The 19,746-nt window shown below is 41.7% G+C and overlaps 2 protein-coding genes across 3 annotated transcripts; one reads left to right on the top strand and one right to left on the bottom strand.

Moving 5' to 3' along the window:
- Positions 1 to 3,123: 3,123 nt before the first annotated feature.
- Positions 3,124 to 7,976, bottom strand: LOC120058439 (ATP synthase subunit O, mitochondrial-like). The gene is made up of 7 exons (XM_039007096.1): positions 7,900 to 7,976; positions 7,397 to 7,441; positions 7,137 to 7,247; positions 6,517 to 6,646; positions 6,273 to 6,385; positions 3,540 to 3,626; positions 3,124 to 3,349 (listed from the first exon to the last, which is right to left on the bottom strand). Exons 1-7 carry the CDS (start codon positions 7,924 to 7,926, stop codon positions 3,239 to 3,241), a joined length of 624 nt encoding a protein of 207 aa, XP_038863024.1. The 5' UTR covers positions 7,927 to 7,976; the 3' UTR covers positions 3,124 to 3,238.
- Positions 7,977 to 9,554: 1,578 nt separating this feature from the next.
- LOC120058438 (sodium/myo-inositol cotransporter-like) lies at positions 9,555 to 18,661 on the top strand. 2 transcript variants are annotated; one of them, XM_039007095.1, is made up of 3 exons: positions 9,555 to 9,808; positions 16,078 to 16,152; positions 16,294 to 18,661. In XM_039007095.1, exon 3 carries the CDS (start codon positions 16,350 to 16,352, stop codon positions 18,495 to 18,497), a length of 2,148 nt encoding a protein of 715 aa, XP_038863023.1. In that variant the 5' UTR covers positions 9,555 to 9,808; positions 16,078 to 16,152; positions 16,294 to 16,349; the 3' UTR covers positions 18,498 to 18,661. The 2 variants fall into 2 exon arrangements, with proteins under 2 accessions (XP_038863023.1, XP_038863022.1); XM_039007094.1 differs by having other exon boundaries at positions 16,078 to 18,661.
- The last annotated feature ends 1,085 nt before the right edge of the window (positions 18,662 to 19,746 follow it).

Raw genomic sequence — 19,746 nt, 5'->3', positions numbered from 1 at the left:
AGGAAATAATTTCCAAAATATCTTTATTTTTTAAACAAGCCTTAGAAAGTTGGTTGCAATTTCAGTTTAATCCACCTGAAAGGACGGAACAAATAGTACAACAAATCTTGTGGTTAAATTCAAATATAGTAATTGATAAAAAAACTGTATTTATCGAAGAAATGTTTAAAAAATGTATAATTTTTGTGAATGATATCATAAATAGGACTGGTGGAGTAATGTCACACATGCAGCTAACACAGACATATGGAAATGTCTGCTCTACCCAAAATTACAACCAATTAATTGCGGCATTACCACAAAAATGGAAGAGGCAGGTGGAAGGGGATAAAAGTAAGGAACTTGTATGTCGGCCTTATATTAAAGAACATAAATGGTTAAAGAAAAGTGTGATAAATAAAAACATATACCAATTTCATTTAAGGACCAAAAAACTTACAGCTGTGCCATATAAATTGCAAAATAGTTGGGAAGAGATTTTCGATGTACCCATTCCATGGCACATGGTTTATGAATTGATACGCAAAACAACGCCGGATTCAAAACTTCGAATTTTTCAATTTAAATTATTGTACAAAATTCTTGCAACTAATAGAATGTTATATATATGGGGGATACAATCTTCCCAGCTCTGTAGATTCTGCTGTGAGGAGGCAGAGTCATTAGACCATTTATTTTGGTATTGTCCGCATGTAGCTCGTTTTTGGTCACAGGTCCAGGAATGGTTGAAGAATTGCAACATTTGCGTAGAACTAACGCTACAGATAGCAATACTGGGGGATTTGAAAAGCCATAGTCAATCAATCAATAATATAATAATTATTTTAGCAAAAATGTTTATTTTTAATTTACAATCCGTGGAAGCTATGAGAATAGGAAGATTCAAATCTTTTGTGAAGCATCACAGCACAGTTGAAAAATATATGGCAAATAAAAATCCGAAATGGATGATGTTGGAAGATAGATGGGAAAGGTTGAGTGGAGCTGAAGGGTGGGACTAATAACAAGATAAACAATGTAGGGCATACGGGATCTGTGAAATGTGTATAGGTGCGGAGCTATTGTGAAATAGCACAGTTACAAGTGGAAATCAAACTGGATGGACAACAGAAATAGAGGAAGGACTAAGAACAAACAAGAGAGAACTATTATAAAGTAGACTGTGTCTGTAAAATGTGTATAAGATGTATAAATTGAAGGTAAAAACAGAAATGTTTATCAGTTTACTCCAATTGGGGGATCGGTGGTAGGGTTTGCGGGGAATAATAATAAAGGTATACTCTTTAAAAAAGTATGTATGTCTATGTAGGTATGTGTATGTATATATGTGTATATGTATGCATACGTGAATGGATATATATATTTACCCAAAAAAATATGGGGGATTGGAAATGATGCAGACAATTACATTGGAAGCAACATTCTTTCCGCAATATTAAGCTGATCCACCCCCCCAAAAAAAAAAAAAAAAAGAAGTATCATAAATTACAGTGCCTTCAAAAAGTATTCAGACCCCTTTACTTTTTCCAAATTGTTACATTACAGGCTAATTCTAAAATTGATTAAATAATAAAATGTCCTCAGCAATATGCACATAATACCCCATACTGACAAAGTGAAAACAGTTTAGACATTTTGGTAAATATATTAAAAAGAAAAAACAGAAATACCTTATTTACATAAGCATTCAGACCCTTTGCTATGAGACTCGAAGTTGAGCTCTGGTGCATCCTGTTTCCATTGATCATCCTTGATATGCATCTAAAACTTGGGAGTCCACCTGTGGTAAATTCAATTGATTGGACATGATTTGGAAGGCACACACCTGTCTATATAAGTTCACACAGTTGACAGTGCATGTCAGAGCAAAAACCAAACCATGAGATCGAAGGAATTGTCGGTAGAGCTCCGAGACAGGAATGTGTCGAGCAACAGATCTGGGGAGGGGTATCAAAAAAATGCCTGCAGCATTGAAGGTCCCCAAGAACACAGTGGCCTCCATCATTCTTAAATGGAAGAAGTTTGGAACCACCAAGACTCTTCCTAGAGCTGGCCGCCCGGCCAAACTGAGCAATTGGGGGAGAAGGGCCTTGGTCAGGGAGGTGACCAAGAACCCAATGGTCACTCTGACAGAGCACTAGAGTTCCTCTGTGGAGATGGGAGAACCTTCCAGGACAACCATCTCTGCAGCACTCCACCAATCAGGCCTTTATGGTAGATTGGCCAGACGGGAGCCACTCCTCAGTAAAAGGCACGAGAGCTCGCTTGGAGTTCGCCAAAAGGCATTTAAAGACTCTCAGACCATGAGAAACAAGATTATCTGGCCTGATGAAACAAAGATTAAACTCTTTGGCTGGAATGCTAAGCGTCAGGTCTGGAGGAAACCTGGCACCATCCCTACAGAGAATGGTGGTGGCAGCGTCATCCTATGGCAATGTTTTTCAGCAGCGGGGACTGGGTAGACTAGTCAGGATCGAGGGAAAGATGAACAGAGCAAAGTACAGAGAGATCCTTGATGAAAACCTTCTCCAGAGCGCTCAGGACCTCAGACTGGGGCGAAGGTTCTCCTTCCAAAACGACATCACCCCTAAGCACACCCAAGACAACGCAGGAGTGGCTTCGGGACAAGTCTCTGAATGCCCTTAAGTGGCCCAGCAAGAGCCTGGACTTGAACCCGATTGAACATCTATGGAGACCTGAAAATAGCTGTGCAGCAACACTCCCCGTCCAACCTGTCAGAGCTTGAGAGGATCTGCAGAGAAGAATTGGAGAAACTCCCCAACTACAGGTGTGCCAAGTTTGTAGCGTCATACCCAAGAAGACTCAATCGCTGCCAAAGGTGCTTCAAGAAAGTACTGAGTAAAGGGTCTGAATACTTATGTAAATGTATTATTTTAGTTTATTTACTTGCTTTGTCATTATAGGGTGTTGTGTGTAGATTGATGAGGGAAAATAAAAAAATATTTAAAATAAGGCTGTAATGTAACGTGGAAAAAGTCAAGGAGTCTGAATACTTTCTGAAGGCACTGTATCTAAGCTGATAAAAACAGGCATATGATTTTCCCTCCACCAGCAACAACCAGTCTGCATGGACACAGAAATAAAGACATTTCAAATACAAAGTATATGTTACAGAATATTTTATTATGAACAACTAGACAGGATCTTAGCGGACATAGCGCTGTATAGGTTGCAGAAAGCAGAGAAACATCCCCATGCCCCGCTGGACGAGACAGACTTAACTATCTCTGATGATCTTGGTCAATTTGTGGATCTTTGTCTTGGTGGACATGTCCACATACTTATCCCCAATGCTGACAATCATACCGCCCAGGATTGAGGTGTCAGACTGGAGGGAAAAGCAAAATAACACAGGAAGTTAAAGCACCAGTCGACACCATAGCAATGTATGCGACTGGATATCAGCATTTTCTTGTTTAGTGCTAGCCTTACAGTCCTAAACCATTGCATCTACCTTAAATTAAGTACCAAAAAAGCCTTATTGTGCCATAGAGGGCACGAATTGAGTATGGCCTCACCTTAGTCTCTAGTATGAGAGTCTCTCCCTTTGTCAGAAAGCCGTTCAGAGCCACCTTCAGATCTGCCAGGTTAGCCTCATCCAGGGGCTGTTATACACACAAACAAAAATATCAAATCAAATGCTACAATAACTGATATGGAACTTGGATTGACAACCATATACCAGGGGTTCTCAAACTTTTTGGGGCCGCGGACCCCTTTTGTGACAGCAAACTCCTCAGGGATGCCCTCATAATGGGGCGGCAGGTAGCCTAGTGGTTAGAGCGTTGGTGGTTGGTGGATCAAATCCCCGAGCTAACAAGGTAAAAATCTGTCGTTCTGCCCCTGAACAAGGCAGTTAACCCACTGTTCCTAGGCCATCATTGTGAATAAGAATTTATTCTTAACTGACTTGCCTAGTTAAATAAAGGTAAAAAATAAAAATTATATCAGAATATCTCATGTGAGATAAAAACATTATACAAAACAGTATACAATCTGTCAGATTTTATATCCAGCCTGTAAACTACAGAAAAGGTTCTTTTTAACGCTTTCATATATCTTTCATGTATCATATATCTGCTACATAATTTATGTTAGATCATTTTTTTGACGGAATGTTGGTGGTGTGCCGCAGCGATGCGTCTCTCCAACAGCACCCTGGAGAAGCGAGCTGGGATTGGACAAGCAAAATATTTTGCGCACCTGCCTTTGACCAAGTGGGCACTGCTTATCACAGGGCGGCATCAGTACTCACCTAAAAAGCTCACCTAAACAATGAAATTGTCATTGTTTTTGGCAGAATTATGTGAGGTTTTATTTATGTGGTGTTGTTGGAGGTGCGTCTTGGTCAGTTTAACTCAGAAAATGCCACCCTCGTTAATCTGCCGCCACAGGCGGACGCCTAATCCCACTTAATGAGCGGGCCGGCCGTGCATTTATGTTTAACACAATATTTAATACAATAAGTATTGAGTTGTATATACCAAAATGTATAATTGGTGGAGTACTGTGGATACCAATACCGCTGTGAGCCTGCCAGACCCATGTTGCCCAGGGTTAAAGACAAACATGATTTTCCTGTGTTTTATATACAGTTACACACTATGGAGGTTGGAATAATAATGTGAAATTGTGAAAATATTGATAAATGCCCTTTTAGTGTAAGAGCTGTTTGAAAAGACAGCCTGAAATTTCAGCCTGTTTTGGTGGGAGGGATTTCCATGGTGACATCACCATGCGGTAAATTAGTTAAGAAACAGAGTTTCAAATCTCTCTGCCAATAACAGCAAATCTTTTCATTTTCCCCTCCCCACTCAAAGCACTCTCAGACAGTCCAATGTTCTCTCTAAGCTGCGCGTACACGCAGTAGCCCCGAGACTGCCACGCAGCTTCCCCAGGACTGCTGTGCAGAAATATTAGCCCACAGAGAGAAAACACGATTGAACTTGACTCAACTTTCTAGAGCAGTGGTCACCAAGGCATTCCTAGTTGATCGCCAAACATTTTTTTTATTAGTCTCGGGCTGTTGGTGGTAGGTACACCTGATAGTGAGTTATTAGCCCAGTTATAAATCAGCAATAGGGTCGTGATTGCTTCCTACAAGAGCACAAAAGGTGTATAGTTCTAGAAAAGAGAGTCAGGTAGAGGTTTTTTTCCGTCTTAAAGGGGAAGTGCTGTATTTTGAAATAGCTTATTCAAGCCTAAGTAGCCAATAGGCAGAGGTTAGAATAATTTGTCTGATTCTCTAATAATGGAATGGGAATAATAATTAATTGTATTTTGTAAAGTGGTTTCTTGCATCAAACAACATTTTCAGTCACCTTGTCTGAAGGACAAGTAGATAAACAGTTTACTGTCAAGTCCTGCATGATTTTTTCTTCTCATGCAATGTAGGCCTACATTGAACACCAGACATTGGCTGCTACTGTAGGCTGAATGATAGAACAGCTATATCCATGTTAAAATGTTTATGATCAAATAGCCACAGTAGCCTACATGGCCATTGTGAAAACTAATTTAAAGCGGGTACAGCCTCAGTGTTCACAAACGTGCGCCAGAAGTTCCACAGAATTTTCACAACGTTTGAGTTTGCACCCAGCAGACCTGAAATTTGCTCAGTGCCCCCCCCCCCCCCAACATTGGTCCTATCAAAATTCTTGCTTGAGAAATTGCTATTTTCTAAGAAGCCATTTGTTTCTTTTTGACCACTTTAATTAAAAACAATCACAGTAAGGTACTTAATTGTTACCCAGAAATGACTGATTTGATATTGTGATAGAAACAGCTGCATTGGCATACAATAATTGTAGATTAGGCCTAATAACATTACAATGTATTGTATTATACCCTCAAATTATTCCACAGATCACATGGAGAAATATTTGTTTAATCTGTTGTTAGTAATATTCATTAAAAAAATAAATAATTAGAGAATGGCAAAAGTGTACAAAGCTGTCATCAAGGCAAAGGGTGGATACTTTGAAGAATCTCAAATATAAAATATATTTTGATTTAACACTTTTTTGCTTACTACATGATTCCATGTGTGTCATTTCATAGTTTTGATGTCTTCAATATTATTCTACAACGTAGAAATGAGTAAAAATAAAGAAAAACCCTGGAATGAGTAGGTGTTTCCAAACTTTTGACTGGTACGGTATATATTTTGTGATCTTGGCCGTGGAACCCCTGTAGTACGACCCGACTGAGAACCCATGCCATATACAACAAGTGTGTGTGTGTCACCGTACATGTGCTGTGGTGACAGTGCAGATGACCTCGCCACGGTGAGCGCTCATCATTTTTGCAAAGGCACCAATGACATCTGCGGTCAGGGTCAGGCGGCCATTATCTGCCAACACAGCTAAGGGAGGAGAGAGGAGGACAATGAAACCACGTTAGCCTAGCCAGTAGACACAAGTAACTAACATTTTCACTAATTGCATTTGCATCATAATTTGCATGAACTAACATTAGTAAGGCTGGGCAACTCACTGATGAGGTTAACTGTGATTGGGGAGAGATTTGCCTTAGTCATGGCAGCACCGAAGTACTTCAGCTTGAGGCTGCGCTTGACATGGGGGTTCATCACGATACTGGACAGCTTGGGGTCCTTGATCAGAGACTGACGGAGAAGGAAAAGACAGAAAGAGAAAGGAAGCTGGTCAAAAAGTATATTGTGGCCACAGACAGTGCCAAACAGACAAATGTATGGTTTCCCACAACTGGCTGTGATTGGGAGTCCCATAGGGCGTCGCACAATTGACCCAGCATCGTCTGTTTGGTCGGTGTAGGCCGTCATTGTAGATAAGAGTTTGTTCTTAACTGACTTGCCTAGTTAAATAAAGGTAACACAGTTCCCTCAAACTCAACTCTGGACCTTGAAGCCAGCTCCACTGCGTATTTTCATTTTTCTTTAATATGGGACTGATTAAGACCTGGGAAACCAGGTGGGTGGAATTAATCATCAGGTAGAACAGAAAACCAACAGGCTCCATACCTCATAGGTTAAGAGTTGAATAGCCATGCCAAAGTTAATAGAGTGTATAAACATTACACACTTGTGGCCAGACTGAGGACTAAGACAGGAGACAGAGGTGCAGTGGATAACTTACTGACAACGTGCCCATCTCCTTCTCTACTTGTTCCAGTTTCTTCTGCTTGCTGGCAGCAGAGAACAGGGCTGTGGCATAGCGGCCTCCGACCCCATACACGTCGATGGGGGGCTAGAATAGAAAACGGACACAAAAATAAGCTATAAAACTACTATTTATTTGAATCACAAAGCCAATGACATTACTCAAGCTGTGGCGTGCGTCATTGACTTAATATTACACTGATCAGAGGACATGGGCAGTACTTCATTTATTCTTACCCTGATCAAAGCTTGTCGAAGAACTGAAGTGCTTAACTTACGCACCTGCAGAAGGAAAGAGATCGTAATCAACCAATGACTATCTTCATAAGTGACGTCTGGAGTGCCGTAGGAAGTTAGTGTTGGTTTGCTTGACCACATTTTCTACAATAAAGTTGTCATTCGCATGGCGATAATAATAACTCTGTCTTATGGACGTTGGACAATATTTAACAGTAATGCCATCGGTTCGTAGGAAAATGCCCAACAAACGTAGATAGCTATCCAGCCAGGTACCTAACAATGTTGATGAAGTTAGCCGGCTGTCGTTAGCTTGCCAGCGGGCTTGTCAAGTTCATGCCAGCATGCAAGGCCTCGCGTATTCTGTGTTGAAAACACATTCTGCGCGATATCAAAACAATGCACATTGATCTGTTTTGTCCTTGTTAATAATCTAAATACATTCTCAAATTAAAAACAGAGCCGTAGATCGCATAACATTCTTGTTTTTTAGAAAGTCATACCTGCAGCCCGAGTCCTAAAGCTGCCATGTTCTCCTGCGACTGTGTAGGTCAAAACTTCTGCGCATGACAGCCTGTCACACAAAGTACGTAAATTCAGAAACGAGAAGCATTACGGGAAACGTAGTTCATATGTCAATAAGCGGAAATGTATTTCCTCGACCTAAAAAACGAGGAAGTGGAAATTCACTGTCCTCGTCAGCAGACAAGCAAACAACTTAGTTGCGTGGATAAACATGTGGGGCCAGCATTTCTCTACACCCGCAATCACATCTGCTATGTGCATGAGACCAATAACATTTGATTTGATTTTGATTTAATTTGAATATTTTTTTTAGCAAAGCCAATTATAGTACTATAGTAAGTTTCAATATTAGGCCTATTTTATTAAAACATGAGCTCAGCTTTATATAAAGCTTCTAAGTGCATTTTTGCTGATATCACCTCAGGTATGTATTGACACAGGCCTGGTTGTCCCAGCATCACCTGTACGAAGATACTGTGTGACTGTGTCAGTGTGTAGTTTACAGGGTCTGTGTAAATTGATGCCCATTGTTGAGGCATTTGCATTTCATTGTGCTCCTCCTACATTCTCACAGGTGAGCAGTGACACAGCCTTGGTGGTTTCTCCAGACCCATCTTGTGCACCTTCCACCATACTAAAACAAATGCCTATTGTCACTTCTGTGTGTGCAGAACTGAAGGGTTTATCCTTGCATGTACAGTAGGCCACCTATTGAGATGAAGGTATAATTTTGGTAGTCTTAAATGTGTCTCATCCTACATCAGACAAACAGAGCCTATTTATCAGAGAGAATGACAGGGGCTATTCACTGACTTCATCTTCTATAAATTCCTCCAAATCAAATTGTATTGGTCACATACACATATTTAGCAGATGTTATTGCGTATTGAAATGCTTGTGTATCGTATCCAGGTCTCTTCTAGGCTAGCCTACTAGCTGATATAGGACTACCTCTGTGGCCAAGTAGGCTATTGAAGCCCCTCACAATGTAAATTGATGTAAACGATGGAAGCACTGAATGGAAGACCCAGCGGTCACTGCATTGTGTTATTGAGACTATAAATAACTTTAATAATTAAACATAAAAGCAATGTCAAATATCTCCCCATATTAGGCTATGCCATTGCATTCTAGATAGATCCACGAGTTGTAGCCTGTTTGGAGGGTGGAGTGGGGTCACATTGCCAGACTTGTGACACTTGTGACATCAGACACATGTGCAATAGGACTAGGCTTAATGAGGATGCACATTTCTGAAAAGTTTAACACCTTGAAGGGAGATTACAAGGGTTTTTAAAGTGCATATATCCAATAGTGTGAGTTTCCAGATTGTTCTGTTATTATGCAACTGTTAAAGCTGATTAACCAGCAGGATCTCCTGCCCAGTCAGTTAATTAGGCAAAGTGGGGTTTCTTTCTGGCAATTTCCACCCAAGTAGGCTAACAGGTTGAACGTCATGAGGCAAACCAATCCCCTGTTTAAAAACAAAAACAAAGGTTAATTTACAGTAGTATGCAAAAGTAGCTTGTTCCTCAAAACAATACGGTATTTTAAAATTAGAACAATAACCAATGGGCGTGTTGCGACCGAAGCCATCCGAAACGTCACACGTGTATTACACGTGTAGGGCGTGGCATAGGAGGAAGAAGCGGAGTCGATGCTTATAAAGCCTAGTTACCTTGTCCTATTCAGTCACCTGTGTGCTATTACACTTAACTGCTCGAAAACAGAGCATACGGGAGGACAAAATACGAATTGTCGCTACATCGGAAGGACTGACGCAGGAAGAGACACATATCTACTGTCGCTAGAGAAGCAGACTCACAGTCAAATCCTCAACTTGTGGATTGATGTAGTCAGTAGCTACATTATAACGTAATGGGAATGGTGAGTGTGCATATTTGTTATGACCGCCCGTTTTAAATTGTAGCCTGGAGAATGCGGTAATGGGTGCTAAAAAAGCAGAGAATGGACAAGCGATGGAGAAAAGAAAAAGCAGGTCGAGCACTTAATTCACTATTTTATTGAACCCAGAATGCATGGAATGTAAATGAATGTAGGCTACTAGGTCAGGGTCAAAGACTATTCTTTTTGACGAATTCAACCACACATTTTGCTCAATACTACGAGGCTACACACCCTCCTTGGCAATGTGGACAATGCGTGCGCTTTCTTTCTAGAATATTCCTTTGCCGCTGTATCATTGGTTGTGGTGCGTGCCACATGTCTTGATGGTGCTTTGACAACAATGCCCTGATCCCATATCTCCGGTATCGTTTCATGTTGATACAATACCTCCTCAAACGGTCAGCTCCCGAGTCCCTTTTTATCATCAGGGGGCATCTTGTCTAGAACATGTCACCTTGTGGCTGACAGCTGTATGGGTAGCCTATCTATTCACACCACCTTGTAATACAAGTCCTAGAATAGATTGATATTACTACATCACATGCGTTATAGCCTACCTGTCTGTTTTAAGCCTTTTTAAAGAACATTATAAGACATTCTAAATTCTCATACATGCTCATAACAAGTAATAAAGTATTAAGGTTTTCAAGTGTTTCTAAGACAGTGAAGGCATTGGAACCCTCTTCTCTACCCTCAATTGATTTGTAGTATAGCATAACTTTGGCCAGGACATATGCAAACGTTTCTGTTCCATTGAACAACCGTTTTTGTTGTTTTAGAAGGGTCTGCTGGCGACATGTAGTCCAATGAACACGGAGCTGAAGAGACAAACAAAGAGTTATTTTAGTGCAAGGGGCAGGGATAGGGCGGACGGTTGGATTTATGCCAGCACGTGATGAGGGCTGAAATCACTAAATATGTAAACTACAGGCGGGAAGAATGACCGCTGTGTGCGGGTGGACAAGAAGAGTGATTGTCTTGGAGCATGTTGGATCAGGACAGTTCTCTTACAGTTCTGTTAGTGTAGGATATTGAGGCCGATCATGTTTGAGGTTGGTTGATGCTAAGTGATGTTGAGATGATGATGATGCTAAAACTGACCAGAGAAATAGCCATCTAAAATATCATATTGTCTAGTAAATAATTTACAAAGCTTGGCTCGGGATAATGAGTTCAGCTGCAATGGTCGGGGGATTATGTAATCATAATGCATCTAAGTCATGATTGAAAATGTATTTATTATTACATTTCGAATTACAATAACAAAAAAAGGACATAATTATATGTATATTTTCTCTAAAGAAACATAAAATGACTAAAGTAAAAAAAAAAAAAAAAAGGTCTGGGGTTACAATTGTATAAACCTATGATAGAGTTGTAAAAATGTATTGCATTTGGGGACATATTTCATTTTTTTTTGTGGATGTAAAATTTACCCGATAATGAAGAAATTAACGACTAATTCAGTAGTTTTGTTTTTATTTGAATAATAATGTATTACGTATTTCATTGTAAATACATGGGTCTTATTAATGAAATAAATAATGTAATTACTTGCTCCAAAACAACTTCAGAGTCACACTCATAAAAATGTGTTTAATAGTTTCCCCTTTATCACAGAAAAGGCATATGTCCTCTAAAGCCATGCATTTAGACAAGTTATTGCAAGGGTATATTTTGTGCAAGATTTTAAAGTGAATTTCTTTTACTTTATTTTATATACACAATTTGTGAGGGAGAAACCAAACCTTCTTTAATTCAATTTCAGTAATATATGCATTCCAGAAGAATTTCCCTCTAGGAGAGATCTTGTTCTTGGAGTTAAAAAGTTATCTTAAGAATGTATTATTACATTTGTTGTCCAGCAGGGGGAAACCTTCTAACAAGTTGTGCATCAATCGTGACATGTTCTCCAAAATACAAATGATATTTCATTAATTGAGTAAATCCTGAAGGTATTTCTTTGCATATAGAATTCAATTCTTTATAATGTATATATGTTTCCAAGAACTTTCTATAAGAGAGTATATTTCCTTCTTTTTCAAATAAATCAAGCACAAATATAATATTTATTTCAAACCACTTCGGGAAGAACAAATACTTGTTTTTTAACAACAATACCTTTGTTGTTCCACAGAAGTGTTTTGTGTGGGGATAAGTTGTGGATATAACATACTTTCAGGCTAAAAGGGCTTGTTCATGAAATTTGGACAGTTTGATGGGTTATTTTGCTGGAGAGTAGTTGCACTTCCACAAAAATTGAAGACCAGCCATTTTCATAAAAATATGACAGGGAATGAAGTATCCCTATAGATTCAGAGCTAAGCATGCATCTTTTTTAAATGTAGTTTACTTTAAAGGTATTGTTGATATCAATTCAATCTAGTACTTCAAGCCCACCATCAGCTCTTCTGTTTGATATGATTGATTTCTTAAATTTGTTTATTTTTCTATATAATGTCTATGAAAGTTTTGTTTATCAGGCTGGTTTGATCAGCTACAAATAGGGATAGAGCAGGGAAGACAACGTGACAGACCCTCTTTGGACAATAAAACCCTTCCAATAGAGGTCAAGCTGGAGCCAGTTATTAAAGATGGATTTTTTTGTCTTTAATCTCTTGAATGAAATTGAGATGCTGACGGACAATATGGTTTTTCGCCATGTGCTCCCCTAAATATTTCAGTCTTTCACTGGAATATTCTCAATAGATTGGTAATTTGAGTTACATATGGACACTATTTATCATTTATTTAAATTAAGTTCCAGACCAGAAGCTGAAGAGAATGATTTGATAATAAGTTTAATAGCAACTTGATCCTTGTCTTTTAGAAACAGAGCTGTACCATCTGCTAACTGAGATTTTTTTTGTTTTTTTTTCAAATATTGAAATACCTTTTAATTCAGGGTTGTTTAAAATGCAACTAAAAGGAATAAGAAAGCTGAAACAGGGCAACCCTGGAGTGCACTATGGTGAATATTAAATATTTTAGATGTGTTACGATGAATCATATTAGAAATATTATCTTTATAAAACATATTGATAACAGAGAAAAAGCTAGGCCCAAAACCAAAAGTGTACAACGAATGTTTTAGGAATTTGTGTTCTATTGTATCAAATGATTACAAAAGTCGAGGAATAAAATAATAACCTCGGAGTCAATTGAATCAGTGTAATCAATCAAGTCTGAAACTAACCTAATGTTACAGCTGATGTGGCGACTTTTCATGAAACCACTTTGGGTTTTAATTAATAAGGTGGTTTTGACCCATTTTTTAAGTCTATTAGCATATGCTAAAGTTATCAATTTATATGTAATAATGTAATGGGTCTCAAATTATCTATGAAAAGGGAATCTTTATCAGGTTTTGGTATTAAGGAAATAACCCCTTATTTCGTGGTAGTAATCATTCATCTCACCCATAGCTAGGCATTCTTGGAACATGTTGAATACTGGTCCCTCTAAATGATCCCAAAAGTGTAAATAAAATTCCACACAAAGACCATCTGTTCCAAGTGCTTTGCCCTTCTTCATATATTTAAGAGCATTTCTCATTTCTAGTATAGAAAACGTATCTTCACATATGGATTTAAACTCATCAGATATAATTGGAACATGGACATGTTTGACAAAATGTTCAGATTCAATCTAGTTCAAATTAGATTTATACAGATTTTCATGAAAAGAATACACAAAGTTACAGATTATTTTAGGGTTTTGAACATGATGCAAAAAATGCTAATATCGGTCCCACGACTTGAATGGGTTTTGTTCTACAAATGCAAAAATGTTAACATGTGGAAACAGAGCCAGGAAATCTAAACCAAAGCATGGATTGCTGTCATATCTTGTCCATAGACTGCTTACAGGGTAAGAAAATTGTTAGGCTACAAAGGCATTTTTGTTCTCTTTTCACATGAACTGAGCTGCTAGACTTTTTAGTTTCTTACATGACATCATTAGTTTGCTTTGAAGCTCTGATAGGGGCATGGCTCTTTCTCTTTTGGTTTAGCCAATAGTTAGAGATTAGAGTGGGGGCTAAAGACAAAGTTACTGTGATTTGTAAATTTATGTTACCATGCTCAGTTTAATTCACCTGTTCAAGCTCTCCCCCGCCCTCCTTTGTTCTGGGTAACCTCAGAGAATAATATTGACGTATACGCTGATTTGGTGAGTGAGTTTATAAGGAAGTGTATATGAGATGTTGTACCCACTGACTATTTAAACCTACCCTAACCAGAAACCGTGGATAGATGGTGACATTTGCGTAAAACTGAAAGCGCGAACCACTGCATTTAACCATGGAAAGGCGACTGAATACAAACAGTGTAGTTATTTCCTCTGCAAGGCAAGCAAAATGTGAGTATAGAGACAAAGTCGAATGGCAATTTAATGGCTCAGACACGAGACGTATGTGGCAGGGTCTACAAAAAGGAAAACCAGCCACGTCACGGACACCGACGTCTTGCTTCCAGACAAACTAAACACCTTCTTTGCCCGCTTTGAGGATAATACAGCGTCACTGACGCGGCCCGCTACCAAGGACTGTGTGCTCTCCTTCTCCTTGGCCGATGTGAGTAAGACATTTAAACGTGTTAACCCTCGCAAGGCTGCCGGCCTTGATGGCATCCCTAGCCGCATCCTCAGAGCATGCGCAGACCAGCTGGCTGGTGTGTTTACAGACATATTCAATCTCCCTATCCCAGTCTGCTGTCCCCACATGCTTTTTTCCTATACTCAAGAAAGCAAAGATAACTGAACTAAATGACAATCGCACTGTAGCACTCACTTCTGTCATCATGAAGTGCTTTGAGAGACTAATCAAGGATCATATCACCTCCACCTTACCTGTCACTTCACCTAGACCCACTTCAATTTGCTTACCGCCCCAATAGGTCCACAGACAATGCAATTGCCTGCACACTCCCCTATCCCATCTGGACAAGAGGAATACTTATGTAAGAATGCTGGTCATTGACTACATCTCAGCATTCAACACCATAATACCCTCCAAGCTCATCATTAAGCTTGATGCCCTGGGTCTCAACCCCACCCTGTGCAGTTTGGTCCTGGACTTCCTGACAGGCCACCCACAGGTGGTGAAGGTAGGAAACAACATCTCCGCTTTGCTGATCCTCAACACTGCGGCCCCACAAGGGTGCGTGCTCAGCCCCCTCCTGTACTCCCTGTTCACCCATGACTGCATGGCCATTCATGCCTCCAGCTTAATCATCAAGTTTGCAGACGACACAACAGTAGTAGGCTTTATTACCAACAACGAGACAGTCTACAGGGAGGAGGTGAGGGCTCTCGGAGTGCGGTGTCAGAAAAATAACTTCAACAAAACAAAGGAGATCGTGGAGTTCAGGAAACAGCAGAGGGAACACCCCCATATCCACATCGACGGGACAGCAGTGGAAATGTTAAGTTCAGGAGGCTGAAGAAATTTGGCTTGTCACTTAAAACCCTCACAAACCTTTACAGCTGCACAATTGAGAGCATCTTGTCATGCTGTATCACCGACTGATACGGCAACTGCACCGCCCACAACCACTGGACTCTCCAGAGGGTGGTGCGGTCTGCACAACGCATCACTGGGGTCAAACTACCTGCCCTCCAGGACACCTACAGCACACGATGTCACAGGAAGGCCAAAAAGATCATCAAGGACAACAACCACCCGAGCCACTGCCTGTTCACCCCGCTATCATCCAGAAGGCGAGGTCAGTACAGGTGCATCAAAGCTGGGACCGAGAGAGAAGCTGTTTTTCAATCTCAAGGCCATCAGACTGTTAAACAGCCATCACTAGCACAGAGAGGCTGCTGCCTACATACAGACTTGAAATCATTGGCCACTTTAATAGATGGAACACTAGTCACTTTAATAATGTTTACATATCTTGCATTACTCATCTCATATGTGTATATACTGTATTCTATACTATCTATCACATCTTAGCCTATGCTGCTCTGTCATTGCTCATCCATATATTTATATATTCTTATTCCATTCCTTTACTTAGATTTGTGTGTATTAGGTATATGTTGTGGAAACTAGAAGCACAAGCATTTCGCTACACTCACAATAACATCTGCTAACCATGTGTATGTGACCAGTAAAATCTGATCTGATTTTTGTGTTTTCTCAGAAATTTTGCCTCCGAGGTCTTGTATAAATGTGTGTCACCTTCCTCACTTCCCGTCGAACAAGGGCTCTAATCAAGTGTTTTGTCTTTACTGTCTTGCAGGAATGTAAATTCTAGGCTATACTAGACTGGAGGCCTGCAGCATCCTCCTTTAAAACTGGAGCGTCCTCAGTGCTGGTAGATTCTCCTCCGAACGCACACACCCCTAGTGAATTTGACCAGACAGTGGATACTACAGCGTCCATGCAGACAGCAAACCAAAGGATAGTGTTTTTATTGCCCTTCTGTTACTTTAAACCTTGACTTTGACTTTTGCAGGGTTTGAAAGGAGTTTTTCATCAGTTTTGAACGAGTAGTTCTGTTTAGCACTCGCTATGGGTACTGGTGTCATGGAGGCAGCGGACATAGCTGTGGTGGCTCTGTACTTCATCCTGGTGCTGGGCATCGGGTTCTTCGCCATGTGGAAGTCCAACCGCAGCACGGTGAGTGGATACTTCCTGGCGGGACGCTCCATGACATGGGTGGTGATCGGAGCGTCGCTGTTTGTCAGTAACATTGGCAGTGAACACTTCATAGGCCTGGCGGGGTCGGGAGCAGCCAGCGGCTTTGCTGTGGGAGCATGGGAGTTTAACGCTCTTCTCCTGCTGCAGCTGCTGGGTTGGGTGTTCATACCTGTGTATATCCACTCTGGGGTGTACACCATGCCGGAGTACCTGTCCAAACGCTATGGAGGCAATAGGCTAAAGGTGTACTTTGCTGCCCTTTCTGTGCTGCTCTATATCTTCACCAAGATCTCTGTGGACTTATATGCCGGGGCGCTTTTCATCCAGGAGTCATTGGGCTGGAACCTCTATCTGTCCATCATCCTGCTCATCAGTATGACCGCAGTGCTTACAGTCACCGGTGGCCTGGTCGCAGTCATGTACACGGACACCCTCCAGGCCGTGCTGATGATCGGTGGAGCTCTCAGCCTGACCATCATCAGCCTGATCAAGGTCGGCGGTCTTGAAGGGGTTCGCACCAAGTACATGCTAGCTGTCCCAAATGTAACAGCTATCCTGGCCAGTGGGAACTTCACCTACTCAGCTTCCTGCCGCATTGAGCCCAAGCCAGATTCCCTGCGGCTCCTCCGGGGCCCGCTGGACGAGGATATCCCCTGGCCTGGCTTCCTTCTGGGCCAAACCCCAGCCTCCATCTGGTACTGGTGTGCTGACCAGGTCATCGTCCAGAGGGTGCTGGCTGCTAAGAACATTGCCCATGCCAAGGGCTCCACGCTGATGGCTGGCTTCCTGAAGGTCCTACCCATGTTCATTATCGTTATCCCCGGGATGATCTCCCGGATCTTGTTTGCAGACGAGATAGCCTGCATTGGGCCAGAGCACTGCCTGGCCGTTTGCGGCTCTAAGGCGGGTTGCTCCAATATCGCGTATCCGCGGCTGGTCATGTCAGTGATGCCCATGGGACTGCGAGGGCTGATGATGGCTGTGATGATTGCAGCTCTCATGAGTGATCTGGACTCCATCTTTAACAGCGCTAGCACCATCTTCACCCTGGACATCTACCAGAGCGCAAGACGTAGTGCATCCCAGAAAGAGCTACTGTTGGTGGGCCGGCTGTTCGTGGTGTTCATGGTGGTCATCAGTATCGCTTGGATCCCTGTCATCATCGAGATGCAGGGTGGCCAGATGTATCTCTACATACAGGAAGTAGCTGGATACCTGACCCCGCCCATCGCCGCCCTCTTCCTGCTGGGTGTGTTCTGGAAGCGTTGCAATGAAAGAGGTGCATTCTGGGGCGGTATGACCGGATTCGTGCTGGGTACCACCCGGCTGATTCTGGCATTTATTTATCGCGAGCCTCCCTGTGACCAGCCAGACGACAGGCCTTTCTTCATCACACATGTCCACTACATGTATGTGGCTGCTGGGCTGTTCTGGGTGTCTGGACTGGTGGCTGTGGTCGTCAGTCTCTGCACCCCTCCTCCGGATGAGGAGCAGATTCGCACCACCACATTATGGGGCCTGCGTAACATTGGAAAGCTTCCCCCCAAAGACCGTGAGGAGATGTACAAGCTGACGGATAAGAGCCACGTGCAGTTGAATGGGAATGGAGGCCTCTATAAGGATCTGCCCCCAGACATCTGTAGAGCTAGGTGTCTAGATGAGGAGGACGTTACGTTGCTAACGCCACCTAATGACCATGACCCCGCGACCCCCAGCGCAGAGACAACCCCGGGAACAACTCCAGCAACGCCCGCCATCCAGTTTGATAATGGTCACGCAGGGCTCATTCATGCAGAGGAAGGCTGTTGTGGGGAGGGTGGGAGGGGCATGCGTCTGTTGGAGTGGTTCTGTGGGTTTAAAGAAGCAGCATACAATGCCCATCCCAAAAGGACAGAAGAGGACGAGAGAGCCGTCATAGAGATGCTGTACGAGCCACCCAGAACCAAACTGCTGCTCAACTGTGGACTGTTTCTGGTCTGCTCGTTGGGAATATTCCTGTTTGTCTACTTCTCTCTATAGAATGGACCAAATTAACGGTTGTTGGGGATTGTTTCAAAGGCATAGTTACAATTTTCTGAGATTTGATGTGAATCTGACGATTCACTGAGCTTTTTGAAATCATTATTTCGAAATGATTGAAGCTTCTCCCCCATGTCACATTAAAATAATCAAACTCCAAAGCACTTTGTGGTCTCCTAATAGTGTTTTTCAGATTTTCCATATACTTCTATGTTACTGTATGATTACTAGATGCTTACCAGCATATGTGAATAAGATGAAGTATGAATTCCTTGTTTATTAGAGATTATTAGTCTGCTTCTGTGTTTATTCCAAAGCCCTTTTGTGATTCTTTGTAGGGCAATTTTAAGAAACCTGCTCAAGGCCTTTTTGTTATAATACAGTACCTACGGAAAGTATTCAGACCCCTTGACTTTTTCCACATTTTGTTAGGTAACAGCCTTATTCTAAAATGAATGAAATAATTTTTTTCCTCAATCTACACAATTCCCCCCAATGACAAAGCAAAAACAGTTTTTTTGAGAGAAAAAATTCTAAACAAATTAATTTTAAAAATGCAATATCACATTTGCGTAAGTATTCAGACCCTTTACTCTTTGGCAGCGATTACAGCCTTGAGTATTCTTCGGTATGATGCTACAAGTTTGGCACACTTGTATTTGGGAAGTTTCTCCCCATTCTTCTCTGCAGATCCTCTCAAGCTCTGTCAGGTTGGATGGGGAGCATTGATTTACAGCTATTTTCAGGTCTCCAGAGATGTTCGATTGGGTTCAAGTCCGGGCTCTGGCTGGGCCACTCAAGGACATTCATAGACTTGTCCCAAAGCCACTCCTGCGTTGTCTTGGCTGTGTGCTTAGGGTCGTTGTCCTGGTGGAAGGCTAACCTTTGACTCAACCTGCTCCAGAAGACCTCAGACTTTCATCAAAGATCTCTCTCTGTACTTTTCTTTGTTCATCTTTCACCCGATCCTGACTACTCTCCCTGTTCCTTCCGCTGAAAAACATCCCCACGGCATGATGCTACCACCATCATGCTTCACCGTAGGGATAGTGACAGGTTTCCTCCAGACGTGACGCATAGCATTCAGGCCAAAGAATTCAATCTTGGTTTCATCAGACCAGAGAATCTTCTTTCTCATGGTCTGAGTCCTTCAGGTTCCAAGCGGGCTGTCATGTGTCTTACTGAGAACTGGCTTCCGTCTGGCCACTCTACCATAAAGGCCTGATTGGTGGAGTGCTGCGGAGATGAT

The sequence above is a fragment of the Salvelinus namaycush genome, chromosome 13 (assembly GCF_016432855.1).
Source record: "Salvelinus namaycush isolate Seneca chromosome 13, SaNama_1.0, whole genome shotgun sequence".
Lineage (NCBI taxonomy): Eukaryota > Metazoa > Chordata > Actinopteri > Salmoniformes > Salmonidae > Salvelinus > Salvelinus namaycush.
This window is presented reverse-complemented; position numbering and strand designations above follow the sequence as displayed.

Coding starts and splice junctions, on each gene's coding strand:
- LOC120058439 (XM_039007096.1), bottom strand. CDS start 7,926: ATGGCAGCTTTAGGACTCGGGCTGCAG. Junction 6,386..6,516: donor AATCACAGTTAACCTCATCA/GTGAGTTGCCCA, acceptor CTCCTCCCTTAG/CTGTGTTGGCAGATAATGGC. Junction 3,350..3,539: donor CTCTCATACTAGAGACTAAG/GTGAGGCCATAC, acceptor TTTTCCCTCCAG/TCTGACACCTCAATCCTGGG.
- LOC120058438 (XM_039007095.1), top strand. CDS start 16,350: ATGGGTACTGGTGTCATGGAGGCAGCGGACATAGCTGTGGTGGCTCTG.